General features: G+C 34.2%; 1 protein-coding gene across 6 annotated transcripts in view; it reads right to left on the bottom strand.

Annotated features, from left to right (window-relative positions):
- The window catches only part of LOC129957528 (uncharacterized), a 133,573-nt gene that overhangs the window by 80,271 nt on the left and 38,345 nt on the right, over positions 1–14,957 (bottom strand). For 3 of the 6 annotated variants that reach the window (XM_056069870.1, XM_056069872.1, XM_056069871.1), the window contains exon 1: positions 12,406–12,979. The exons of 2 other annotated variants lie outside the window; for them this stretch is intronic. In XM_056069870.1, the coding sequence (XP_055925845.1) occupies positions 12,406–12,466 (61 nt within the window). In that variant the 5' untranslated portion in view covers positions 12,467–12,979. Of the gene's footprint in view, positions 1–12,405; positions 12,984–14,957 lie in introns of those variants that run through there. One more of the 6 variants, XM_056069877.1, reaches the window with a different exon arrangement.

Genomic DNA, 14,957 nt, shown 5'->3' with positions numbered 1-14,957 from the left:
GACACTCACATACACATGAAAAAAATTGAACAAAAAAGTATCTAATAGTGCCGAAATCAAAGTCAAAGAATGACGAAGAATTCCGGAAATGCGCTCATCATTCCTGCTCTCACCCCTTGGTGAGATAGAATCGTCGGAAAGTAGTCGCCTCAGAATGCACAAACGAACAGTAACTTTTCTTGATTCATTCAAATTATATCAGGAAGCGATTCTAACACGTTCCAAATATTTTAAAAATTTGAATACTTGCAGATAGAATCACAAAGAAATAAAGAATGATCAATTTATCAGATCCTCTGCAGCTCGATAATCCGCGTTTTATACACGCAGCAAATTATCTATTTCGGTGTTTTCATTGAAATGAATTTTAATTACCTCAGAAACTGCAGTTTGCTAATTAGTGTGAGGATTTCGTTAACAATTCTCAGTTGTTGTTTTTTTTTGGGACAGACATTTTATCAATGAAACCGTTTAATCGGACTAGCAGGAATACTGATGTTCAACTTGTTCCAAGCTTTTTCGTTTAATTCTCGTACTTTTAATTTAAAATAATTTGAATGTATCGCAAATGCTGAATCCTGTATATTTACAGCTCAAGATTAATTCTGATTTTGTTTATGTTGAATTCGTTGGAAAAAAAATAAAAATTTGAACCATGCAAGCAAAATGTCTCACCCTTTCAATTTTCGTGTACGAGGTGCATGTAGCAATTCTTTATTGTATAAAAATAATTTTAAGTTTACTATGCAAACAAAAAAATTATCACCGAATGGTTTTTTACTAAATATTTTTTTTTAACTTTTGTTAATTTCATGTGTAAAGGCTAATTTGTAATTGATTTTTTAAATTCAATATAGAAAGTATCGGATATAAAATCATTTACCGTTATATCGATAATATTTTACATTAAAAATTCAAACTTAAATATCAGCTGATCATTAATTGAATTGAATTTTAATTCCGTAACAGTGGCGCCATTTGATCATGAATTTAAGTCATTAAGCTCAAATTAAGTCAAATAATAGAAATAAAAAAGGTATTTAATATATTAAAACTATTTAGTTTTTAAATGTATTTATCAATTCCGGAATAAGTCATTGTTAATGTGATAATACATAGTATAATAAATACGTGTTCTTTTTTTATGGGGGGGGATGAATAATATTTAGAAATGCATAACATTTTTATTTGAAGTGCTATATAGTCACTAAAAAAAGTATTGGTATGCTTGGCTTGAATAACTATAAAGCTATTTATAAAATTATTTATCACATTAAAATAAAAACAAAATGAATCAAGAAATATTTTAACATTTGGTGTACAGTTTGTAAGGAAACTTTTATTGGTATTTCAGAATTATAATTCGATCGAGTTTTTTAAAGATAATTGAAAGGCAATTAGGTGTCAAAAAAGTATTGGGACACTTTTGAAATGAGAAATTCAACAAATATATAGCAAATCAATAGAACCCCTCAGGGGCTCACCTACTATAGGTGAGTACGGGTGTCCCAATCCCGAGGTACCCAGGGATCTTTACTCCCTTTATGTTTATTCTCCACTGCGCCTTCTGCTGTCTCCTTTTTTCTTCTTTCCCTCGAGGGTAGGCGAGGGAGCTCTCCATGAGAAGCTGTCGCCGCTCTGTTTGCTTCCTGCTTCTCATGGACAGCAAATACCCCCACGTGTTTGCCGTGCGTGGCGACCCATTAGACGGGCGGTGCACTGTGGTCCCCGGTGTATCAATCGGCCGGTAACTAGCAACCTGAGTTACTAATCTGCTAGGGATCAAGCGAAGGGGTTACTCCTTGGGCTTGGCGTTAAGGGTGGTCACTGTCCCCGGGGGTAACTCCGAGCGTATAGGTACCGATTAGCGCTAGGGTAAGCGCCGAGGCTGGGAATGGCCAGAGCCGGTGGCTGCCTTCCCTTGTTGGGCTCCGTGGTGGGCGGTGCCGTCGGGACCCGAAACCATATTCATATCGCATGGGGCCTAAAAACTTTCAGCAACGAACGGAAATCAAAAAAACTAAACTAATCTATTTTGATCATTTTTTTGTCATCAAGCGTTTATCAGACACAAAGGAAACATTTCACACAGTTTCGCCATTCCTTGTCGAGAAAGCTATTGTGAGCGTAATTGGAGAAGTACCATTAATCCGTAAACTTCGTTCTGGTGACCTACTTGTGGAAGTTGGTACTCAAAAACAATCTCATCAAATTTTAAAAATGAAAGCTTTGGCTACAATTCCTATTGAAGTGAGCACTCATTCTTCCCTTAATTCCTCAAAGGGTGTTATAACCTGTGGGGAGTTGTATCATTCTACGATTGAAGAAATTACGGAAGACCTGAAATCTGAGGGAGTAACTCATGTGCGTCGTATCTTTATCAGACGAGATGGACAACTCCTCCCCACAAAACACCTTGTTCTCACTTTCCAATCTCCAACTTTGCCAGAAAAAGTTAAAGCAGGCTACATGAAATTGGCTGTGCGACCTTTTATTCCTAATCCTCTGCGATGTTATCAGTGCCAGCGATTTGGACATTCTAAAATTTCCTGCCGCGGGACACCCACTTGCGCCCGTTGTGCAGAGAAAGGACACGACAGCCAGCAGTGTACGGCTCAAGAAAAATGTGTTAACTGCAGCGGCGATCACACATCTTTTTCTAGATCTTGTCCGCGTTGGCAGTTGGAGAAAGATATCATTGCATTGAAGATTAAGGAACAAATATCGTATGTAGAGGCAAAAAGAAAGATTCTCGCTCAAACACCTAAGCCAAGTCTAAGTTATGCTACAGCTGCAAAAGTTCCAGTTCAGGGAAATTTCTGTACAAACTGCTCCTGCATGAATTGTATTAAATTTACCACCAAAACAAAAATTGTTGAAAAAACAGAAACAGAGTCAGAAACTGAACCATCCTCAAATAGTGTTCCAGACACAGATAAACCCACAAAACGGAAAACATCATCCAAATCGCAGAGATCACTTAAACTAAAACTTTCGAAATCTAACATTCCAGAAAAAACGATTTCAGAAAAATTAAAGGCAAAATTAAGAAAATCAAAAATCAAAAATTCTGTTGCTCTGGGGCTTGCAAATCAGGGTGTGGTCCATAGAGACCTTGCGTCTGTTTTTGGTGGCATGTCCAAGAGCCCCGACCTTATAACGCTACATCCGTCTGAGGAGGAGGATGAAGAACTTCAAATGAGTTGCGATGCCACGCACTCTCCAACTACCGTCTCAAATACCTCTCCCCAAAATAAACTTTCTTAATGGGTACTTTTCTTTCGTGGAATTGTCGCGGCATTCGTTCAAAATTTCACGACATCAAGTCCATGTTCAATCAGTTTCATCCAATTTGTTTCGGTGTTCAGGAAACTTTCTTGTCACCTAACATTCCCATCAAATTGCGCGGGTATAACTGCGTTCGGAAAGATGCAGACACTGGATCTCGCAGTTCTGGAGGAGTCTGTATCTTCACATCTAATATTTACCCGAGTACAACTGTCACATTACATACATCTCTGCAGGCTGTGGCTGTACAAATTCACATACGAACATTGGTCACAGTCTGTTGCATATATTTACCACCTCATGATGTCATTCTTCAACATGATCTGGACAGCTTGGTAGACCAACTTCCTCAGCCTTTTATTATGCTTGGTGACTTTAACGGGCACAGTACTTTGTGGGGTTCGGCGAATGCTAATTCTAGAGGAAGACAGATTGAACAGTTAATTTCAAATAACAATCTCTGTCTACTTAATAATGATGAAACAACATACTTCCACGAACCCACACGCACCTTCCATAGTCTCGATCTTGTTATATGTTCTCCAGAATTGTTGCCGTTCTTAACCTTCGAAGTTTGCGAAGAATTATATGATAGTGATCATTTCCCAGTTATTGTTACCCATGCTGATAGAGGCGGTGTGGTTCATCAGCCTCCGCGTTTCTTATTTCAGCGGGCAAACTGGGATAATTTCTCGAAACTGGCAGTTATCACTCAGGAAATGGTTAGTTCCGAAGACATTTCGGAGGCCGTTCAACATGTAATTGATGTCATAATGAATGCCGCTAATAATAGTATCCCTAAGAGCTCATCGCGTCCAAGAAAATTCCGAAGGCCATGGTGGAATGATGCTTGTCGAAATAGCTATAAAAACCAGAAAAAGCGATGGAATATTTTCAGGAGATATCCTACGACCGAAAACCTTGTAGCTTTCAAACGAGCGAAAGCCATAGCCCGTCGCATACGGCGTAATAGTCAAAGGGAATGCTGGATAAAATTTGTATCGTCTATTACATCCTCTACTTGCAGTAAACATCTATGGAAGAAGGTGAAGGCCGTAAATGGGATTTATACCGAATTTTCTATTCCTGTTTTGAAATCGGGAAATTTGATGCATAGTGCCCCATCAGACGTAGCCAATGTACTCGGACAAACGTTCGCACGAGTTTCCGCAGTTGATTCTTACAGCTCTGATTTTCTAGCAATTAAGAATCGCGCGGAACAGTTGCCGTTGTGTTTCAATGACCAAAGTACCTCTCCATACAATTGCGAGTTTAGGATGTTTGAATTGGAAAGGGCCTTATCTCAAACTCACGATACCAGTCCCGGCCCAGATGGAATCACGTACAGCATGCTTCGCCATTTGAATAAAACTTCACTTTCCAATCTACTGTTGTTATTCAACAGAATCTGGATAGAGCTGAAGTACCCAATACAATGGCGCGAAGCTATTGTGATTCCGATCTTAAAACCGGATAAAGACTCATTCAACCCTCTTAACTATCGGCCAATAGCTCTGACGAGTTGCCTCTGTAAGACTTTAGAACGGATGGTCAATGCTCGCTTTATGTATGAATTAGAGAGACAAGGATGCATCTCTCCGTTGCAGAGTGGTTTCCGTAGAGGTCGGTCAACGTTTGACAATCTCATACTTCTCGAAACCCAAATCCGCAACGCATTTGTTAGGAGAAACCACCTTGTTTCTATATTTTTTGACATAGAAAAAGCTTACGACCGCACATGGCGTTACGGCATACTTTCAACACTTTTCAATCTTGGTTTTAGGGGAAATTTACCTATATTTTTAAAAAACTTTTTATCTTGTCGAACATTTAAAGTTCGCATAGGAAACGTTTATTCTAATAATTTTATCCAAGCTGAGGGTGTTCCGCAGGGAAGTATCCTTAGTGTTACCCTTTTTATCCTACATTTTAGTCAGATACTAAACGTATTATCTCCACCCATTCAAGGCACTTTATATGTAGACGATCTTCAAATATCTTGCCAAGGGAGCAATATGCACTTGATTGAGCGGGAATTGCAAGTTACTGTTAATAAACTCGTAGATTGGTGCAATGAAAATGGACATACGATTTCTCCAGAGAAAAGTCACTGCGTTCACTTTTGTAGGAAGCGGGGTATTCATTTGGATCCTATAATCCGTATTCGAAACGCTACCATTCCTGTGGTTAATCAAACTAAATTTCTGGGTATAATATTCGACCATAAGCTCACTTTCCTTCCACACGTTTTACATCTACGGAAGAAGTGTGACAGGTCATTAAATATACTCAAGGTACTTTCTAGAACCACTTGGGGAGCAGATTGTACTTCCATGCTCCGAATTTATAAAGCAGTTGTTTTATCTCGTATTGATTACGGATGTATGGTGTATGGCACTGCGCGTTCTACCATCTTACGCAGACTTGACACTATACACCATTCTGCTTTGAGAATTTGTTCAGGAGCATTTCGCACCTCACCAGTGAATAGTTTGTATGTTCTCTGTCACCAATTACCACTTAGTTTACGACGCGAAAAATTATCCGTACAGTACTACTTTCGAGTTTTGTCTTTTCCGAAGCACCCCTTGTCTTCTATGACTTTTCCGGATAGTCTTCGGAGACTTCATAATGCTCGACCGTCTCACATCCTTCCCTTCTGCGAGAGAGCTAAATCTATCCTTCATGATTCTGAACTCCATGGTAGGGTAATCCAAACTACTGATCTCTTTTCCTTTCCCCCTTGGGATATTCTCCAAATTCCGTTTTTAAATCCCTTCTCTGGGTTTGGGAAGCAGGGTACTGCTCCTATTGTCTATCAGCATTTATTCAATGCTCATTGCTGTCAGTATGCAAAATACTTAAAAATTTTTACGGATGGTTCGAAGTCAAATGATCATGTTGGTTGCGGTATTGTTTTTGATGCCGACACATTCAGTTACCGTCTTGATACTTCTCTTTCAGTTCTATCTGCTGAATTATTAGCAGTTTTTTATGCTCTTCAGAGGATTTCACTCTCTCCTGAGCGTAAATTCTGCATTTATACTGACAGCATGAGTTCATTGAAAATGCTTTCTAATCTCCAAAATCAGGTTCATCCAGTTGCCTTGGAAATCCTGAGACTCTTAAGGACTCTACAAGACAGGGATTTTCAAATACTTTTTTGCTGGATTCCTAGCCATGTTGGAATAATAGGTAATGAGATGGCGGATAGTGCAGCAAAAAATGCGTCTTTGGTTGTGCAGCAAGATATTCCGTACAACGATGCAAAAAATGCCTTTACGCGTCGGGTATACTCATTATGGCAAGAGTCATGGAATAATCAGACGAATAATAAACTCCATTCTGTAAAACCGATTATTTCTTCCTGGCCTTGTTTACCAGTGCGAGAGTTAGATGTCAAATTGGCTAGACTCCGCATTGGCCACACACGTTTTAGCCACAAACATCTTTTATTCGGCGAACGGGCTCCTTTCTGCTCGAAATGCCAAGTGTTTTTAACGGTTTTTCATCTTTTAATTGAATGTCCTAATTTTAATCATCATCGTTTGAGATTTTTTAATGCTTCATCTGTGGATATGCAAATGCTTGTGGGGGAACATCCCCACAAAAACCTTTTTAAATTTTTAAAAGCAACTGGATTTTACCATACTATTTAACATTTAACTTTGTTCTTATCTTGTTTACAATTTTAAGACGTACTGCTTTGAAATTTTATCAGTGTTCAGTGTTATCAGTGTTCCAGTTTTTTACAATTATTTAAATAAAGTCAGACTACCTTTTTACCATGTGTCTGGCGCAGTATAGTCAGATATGGCTCTTGCGCCAATAAACGCCAAATTCCACTCCTCCACTCCACTCCAAATCAATAGAACTGAATTTACTACTATATTTTTAGACTATAATTTTAAACATAAAATTTTCAATAGAATAGGATTAGGAATAGAAAAAAATGGCGAGATCGGTTGATGTGCGAAATCTTGCAATAAGTCACTGGAAAATGGAAAATCAGTTTGCTGTATAGGACATATCTTGAAATTGACTAAGTCTATTGCTTTTAACATTATTCACAGCTTCAAGAAAGCAAATAGTGTTCAAAACAAGCAAAGATCAGAGGGACCAAGGACCTTTAATGAACGTGAAAAAAGGAGGACTGTGAAACAAATTCACTTTAATTCAAAAACTAGAGCAGTAAAATTGACTCTGCAATGCAAAAGTAAGTTCGGAAAATTTTTAAATCCTGAAATTGTCAGAAATGTTTTAAGAAAATATAATTATCATGGCAGAGTACCTCAAATAAAGCCTACATGAGCAAGACAAATCGACAAGACAGGCTGGCATTTGCTAAAATGTATATAAATCAGCCAAAAGAATTTGGGGAAATAGTGATTTTTTTTTTTTATTTATTATTATTATTTTTTTTTTTTTTTGATAAAAACAAATATAACATTTTGGCTACCAAAACGTTTGGTGAAACGAAACAGAGCTGTGCATCATATCAAAAATTTACGACCTAGTGTCATATATAGAGGTGGCATTCAAATAATCTGGGATTGTATGACAAGCATTGGAACTTACATCTTATTAGTTGTAATATGAATAGACATGTCTGTCCTTACATTTTCAAGCGAAATTTAAAGCAAAGTGCGAGCAAGCTTGGAATCTCACTGATCATCACTCATCACTGATATTTGCAAGTAATGGGTCCTCTACCACTGTCCTAGTGTTATTAAGACTCCTGCACAAAGTCCAGACCTTCATCCCATTGAGCATGTGTGGAATTATTTGCAACAAAAACTATATGAATATCAAATTTCTAACAAGCAGGATTTAAGAAAACAGATGAGGGCCAAAATTGGATGGATCATTTTGCAAAAAATGGGTCCAACCCATGCCAACTATGAGAAGTGATAAGAAGCAAAGGCCGCTCATCAAGATATGTTTTCAGTTTGCATTATTTTTCTTAAATTATTGGGAAGAGTCCCCCCCCCAATTCTTTTTTGAACGCGTTTTCTTTTACTTTTATTTTATTTTCAATAAGAACCATTGTTGCATTAATAGGAGAGTTTTGTTTGAATTATTTAGATTTTTATGTATCAAAATAATATTTACTTCTATGTTTTGGTTTCATTTATATATATTTAAGGGAAATATTAGGATAAAAATCTGTGAACTTATGATGTGTCCCAATATTTTTTTTTTTATGGACTGCATATCGCCTCCCCAGTGATGTTTATCAGAAATTAAGGAGAGTTGAATGAACAAGATATAAAATGGACTCATTTTGCACTTTAAAGTAAAAAATGAAATTCGAAGACTGAAAAAGAATTGGGCTGTAAATGTAAAATACTCATTTTGAGAACAATTCAAATAAAATGCCCTGCATTAGAAATTTATCAAAAATTTATAAGACCTAAAAAAAATGTGAAAAACTTTTAAATTAAAAAAATTGTTTAATGTATAAAAAATGATTTTTCTAGTAAAGGATTATTTAACTTCCTTGTATCACTCTTTCAGGGCGGTAGGATGTCATAAGAAATGGAATTACGAAAAATCAGACATCCACTAGCCTTTTAATGGCGCGTTCCATTTCAGCAAGATAGCGATTTAATCTTGGACTGCAAACAGAATAGGGAAGATTAAGATTCTTTCGAGCCGGGGTACGAGAACCACCCCTTGATCAGAATTTCACTTCTCTCCCGTCCAAGCTCTGCATAAAACGTTGAATACTCAAACAATATCGCTGAATTGCGGTTGGTGAGTCACGGGTCATTATCAGCTTCAGTTATCATAAGTCTCTTTGATATCGTATCACATTATACTCTTTTTACATTTCACTGTTAGAAGAGATAGTGCACCATATAACTTCATTAAACAATCTTTTTAACAACAGAAAAAAAAAATTCTCATTTACCTTTACGTATGGAATTTTGATAAATCTTTCTTCACTCCGTTTTTGCATTTTATCCAAATTTTTCTCAACTACAAATATTTCACACTTATAATATACACCTTTTTTATAGCCTTCAGATTTCATTAACCTTTATACGATGAACTTAACTTATTCGTTTTCAGTCATGTTTATTCAATTCCTTTAAATTTTAATAATCATTCCTCTGTCTGAGGAAGCAATATGTCCTACCCCAAATAAAACTTTTTGGCTGACTGATATTTGAAAATGGAGAACAAAAAGGGACACGTGTTTTAGAATATAGCTCATAATGCAAGAGTCAGCCCGCTTCCTAGAAAATAATTTTCAAACTTTAGGCTGAGCTTATGACTAGTAAATTATTTACCTCAGTCAACATTCACATTGCGCGGTCGGTAAGGCACTCGTTTCACTGTCAGAAGATATGGGTTCAGTCGTGCCGTGTCGTTTCTGGCATGCATATTTTTTAAAATTTAATTCAAATTCAATTAACTCTTAGAAATATTATTAATTAATATGCAACTCATTTTTTATGACAAAAATAAATTTTCATTCATTCAATACTTAAATTAAAATTTAATTTTTTACTTAAAAATAGTAGAAATAAAACTTTAATGCTGATAAACAATTTAAATTACTATTGAAACTTTTTATGATCATAAAAAGATAAAGTTTTAAATTTTAATAATGGAAAATATTTTTCTTACTCTATATTTATTGTAACTCGAATAAAGTTTTGTTAAAAACCTAAGCAAACAGTCTTGAAAATAACCAGAAGGAAATAGTCGAAAACATGTACCGAGTTACTAAATGAGCCAGAAGAAATGAAAAAAAAAAAAAAAAAAAAAATGGAATTCATTCCATTACTGAAATTCGAACGAAGGAAAGTTTACGAAGGATGTAAGGAATTCGAAAGAAGGAAGTAAGTTTCATATATACAAAAATTAAAAAACATCTCGAATAATAATTCAACCAAAGAATTGTTATTGGAATACACAGTATTCTGTAAGAATGCAACAAGAAAAGTCTACATCGATGAGGTACTTCAACTATACTGAGAAATGTATGTTCTACATCCCCAGTTCTTTTAGAAGCTCAGCGAAAACGTGCCAGTTCTTGGATTTTGAAGTGTCTTAGATCGTCTTTAAATGAAAACAAGAAGTGAAGAAAAAAAAAATATTTTGAATGTGAATGAAGTTAGTTTTCCAATAGCAGCGTTGCTTTTGTGAACAATCATCGTTTATTAAATGTATTAATGTAATAATAATAATAAATATAAAACAAAGTTTTAGAATCATTGAATAAAATTTTTTTCACGTTGCGAGTAACTATTATTATTTATCCATATTAAAGTTATAATCATTTTCCTGGTAAAAATTAAATTTTAAGAACTATTTTAGCTTAAAAAAGGAATAATGTATTAATAAAAATATTTTTAAATCGCTCATTTAATTTTAAATAATTTTGGAAAATTTGTCTGAAGGTTTTATTCTTCTTTCTGTTGCACTTTTCCTTGCTCATTTTTTCCATACAAAATGAAAAATTTTCATGCAAATGAAAACGATCGAGAATCATTAAAAAGAAAACAAAACTTACATTGAATTCATTTCTTTTTAACTGTCAGTACATAATTTTTTTCATGAATTCTAACAATTTTAAAAGTTTTTTAAACATATTTCTTCAGGTTTTAGACAAGCAAATTATGAAAGTTTTACAAGCGATATTAAATTGAAATATTTAGTCTTTACTACAAATATAGCAGAATTTATCATAAAGAAACAACCACCGTATGAAACTCAGTTTATAGCAAAGTTTCAAGATTTCCTGAATTGAAAAATGGAAAGAATAGGAAATGTAATATGTACAAAATAAAATTAAAAACAATCTTGAAAGCAGGGGAATTACCTTCCGATAAGTTTTTCAAAAGCTAACTTTCAAAACTTTTGATTTTTAAGTCGAGTTTGTCATAATATAATAAGGAAGAACATACATGAATTTTGAGACTCTTCTTTTCCCAATTCCAATATTTGATGTAGTAGTTGTACAGTGTGTCAGTGGCAAGACCAATAACGAATTTCATTTATCTAAATGGATGCATTTGCAAGTGATCCCGCTTATACAATTCGACAGACAGTCAGTGCTTTGGCGGATGAGAGTCCAAAATTGGTTGCAGATCTGCAGATTCTAATAATTAATCCAAACGGTTGATTTCGTCCAACTGGATGTTAAGGATTTTAAGTTATTTTATTTACAAGAGCACGGCGGGATTTCATTCAAAATTTAACAGAAATTTGTGCTTTTTGTGAGAAAGCGTTCTCCAAACTTCACGACAGACTAGCTGCATTTTTATTCTGTTTGTCTGCAGATAAACAAACAGGAACATATTTTTTCGCATTTATATAGTCTAAAATATAACGAATGATCTAAGTCTCACGATTGATGTTTTCAACAATTGTTACTCAAATATTTCGTATGCGAGGAAGTAAAAAATAGATTATCAAAACGTGCAAAAGCAGAAAACGATAAGAAATCGTAAACAAATTAATTTAAATTCATTCCTTTTTCTTGAGATTGATTTATCTTCGTTGATCATTTTGTATATAAAAAAATTTGTATGAATAATTAGTCAGAAAATTACTTTTTTTTTATTGTTAAACAAGATCTAATTGCAGGAAATTAGATTGAGGCAGTTTAGTAAAATTTGATAATTCTGATCACTTTACTTTTCTCAAAAAATTCTCTCATCAGCATCAAAAAATAAATTTAATTTAATAAATAAATTTAATCAAAATAATTTTAAAACACATAGTTTTATTAGTATGTTTGATTTGATATAATTTCTTATTTTCTATTTTTAATCTTAATGATTTACTATAAAAATATCTAGAAATCGACTTTTCTCAAATTCACTAAAATCCTTAAAATATTAGAATAGTGTATTTTCATACAAGAACGTAAAGTGTGATAAAGAAATGAATGAAGAATTTACAAAATGGCATTACAAACATGAACATACAAACTAAGTAAGTTAATTTAAAGTTCATAAGAATAGAGTTTTTCAAGTGCATCATCCATTATTCTTGCCTATTATAAAATCACAGAAAGTTTAAGGGAAAAACCAGGAGAATTTTAATCGCACAGACATTCGGTTATTCTGCAATAAATAACAGCAACCAGAAAAAAATTACCTGAAAAAAGGTATTCCGGCAAATCATCACTTAAGATGCTCTGTTCATCATCTTGATTCATAGTGGCAGTGTGTATATAAAACGTAATGCCGTACAATGAATTTTCACATCAAAAACTCGCAACGATGGCTTCTCAATTATATGCCAAGTTAGGATAGTTATCCGTAGTTTTGCAATATTTCAGTACATTTCTGAACTTTGTAAATATCTGACTACATAAAAAAACAATCCTTCTGCTTTTATGCTGTTTTTACATCTGATTCCAAATACTATCTATTTCTATTAAACAGATAGAATATATCAGACTCGGTCAGCAATTTATAATTCCAAACTTTCCATTTCCACTCGAAAATGCAGAATTCTGTTTATGAAAATGGCATCTATCACGCATGCAAAAATTCGGAATTCCGCTTATAAAAAAGGCATTTATCATATATAATAACTCCCTCGTCTTCTTCCACGTAGCAGCCAGCTAAACTAAATTGGTCGAGAGTTCCCGGAATCGGCGGGAGGCTTCAACCTCTTCTCGCAAATCGCGAAACATTGACTCAAAGCGGGCTTCACGGAAGCAATATTCGAGACATGCTCATTTTTGCAGTGGAACATGTTCACGTATCATTCCAGAAACGCGACCGTTCGCGGCAGACTTTCGCCAAAGTGGGTGAACCTAATTATTTTCCCACAAAGAGGCGGCGAAGAAATGATTGCTTTCTGGAGAGAAACTTTTCTTGCTATTTTGTTTTTCCCGGTTTTTCTTTTCCTCAAAGTGTCAGGGATCAAGGAAATTAGAGTGGCAGTGGACGTAGAAATAAAAATGAGAATGAATTTAATAAAAACGATGTCTTAAAATACCTTTTTATTCAAGCACAAAAAACAGCATTCTTTAGTAATTAATTATTTCCCTTCTTTATATACTTAAAATTCATTATTAAGAATGTTACAGGCGAAGTTTGATATCCGGTATTCTTCAAAATATCCAGGAATTTTCTAGAATGACAAAAACTGGCCAACAATGTATAAAGGCTAATACTTCACACAATACCTAGACATACTATAGAATGCCAAATAGCAACCGGCAAAGTATGAGATACAGATACAATAGTTTCAATAAAACATAGCGAATAAAAATGAAATCAGAAACAGTGGTAATTTTAACCCAAAATATGTTACTTATTTTATTTTTACAGTAAAATTCTTGAAAATAATATTTGATATGTTTATATAAAATTTGAATTCTCACACAAAACCTTTGTAAATCTTTTATTTTTAATTAAGTTGAAAGATTTTTAAATTAATATTCTTAATGTTTCGAAGGGTTTTTTTATAAAACCATTTGAATTTTGTTTCCTATTGTTTGTTTGGAAAAATAAACTGATTTCCAAATTTGCAGGTTGAATTAACAATATAAATGTATATATGTCTTAATAAATATAAAATAATTGATTATATTTTGCATATTTAAATGCTATTTTCTCAAATTCTAATCTTTCGCAGAATTTTCTTACGAGAAAACTCATCAAATAAAATCTCATGCATATTTTTCGTTCAAATTTGAACAAATTCTCAGTATGTTCTATAGTTCTTGAATTAGATAATAAGTATTCTATTCATTTAAAAATATTCTATAATTATTTAAATATTTCACCACGCGAAAAAAATTTAAAATGTCATGTTATTTATAAGTTGAACCCCAATATTTAAATAGTGGATAAAAAATGCAGCTTATTTTTTATTTCAGGAACTCGTTTAGCCAAAAAAGTGGTTGTTTTTTTCAACTCAACTGTATTTAGTATTTAATTCTTCTCTTTATTTCTGTGTTTCTTTGCACAATAAACTCAGCATTCGATTTAAAAAATACTTCATTCCGCACTCATGTCGTCCCCATTGGCGAATTTCGGCTAATATGGCAGACCTTATTTCGAAACAGCATTTCGTGTCGCATAACCTCTTCCGGGTGTGTAGCAGGAGGGGAAGAGCCCTCTCCACCCCCTCTTTATTCCAATTAAATTCCATGCCACGTAAGACGCCACGACCCCATCGATTTTGTTATTTTCTTCTGAGGCCTGAGTCATGACCAAACGTGAGAAACTGGGACCAAACAAGTGAAGCGAAAGGTACCAGAACCAAATGATTAATTTAGAATTTAGTTGAAAAGGTGTTGACACATTAAGATCAACTTTGCAAACGTAAAGCATGGCCAATTCGATTTTCAGAACAGCTTAAACAAATCGGATATGTTAATATATGTCTGGGGAATATGCTTACTTTTTATTTTTATTTATTTATTTTTTGTTCGCATACGAAGTACATTAAATATAAAATACTGCAATCGTCGAAAATTCGAACACGTTTTGATAAATTTCCACGTTTCATACCTCTCTGAGTCGAAAAACGCATTTTTATTTTCTCCTATGCGAAGTGCAAAGAAAATACTGTAATTGTCAAAAAAATTCAAATACTAGATTTCGATTAATCACCACGTTTTAAACCTCCTGGAGTTTGAAAAACACACTTTTGGGAAATGTCAGATCTCCCGTCTGTAACAAAGACGA

Source organism: Argiope bruennichi, chromosome 11, assembly GCF_947563725.1.
Source record: "Argiope bruennichi chromosome 11, qqArgBrue1.1, whole genome shotgun sequence".
NCBI lineage: Eukaryota > Metazoa > Arthropoda > Arachnida > Araneae > Araneidae > Argiope > Argiope bruennichi.
The sequence above is the reverse complement of the archived record's forward strand: the minus strand, read 5'-3'. Positions and strand labels throughout refer to the sequence as shown.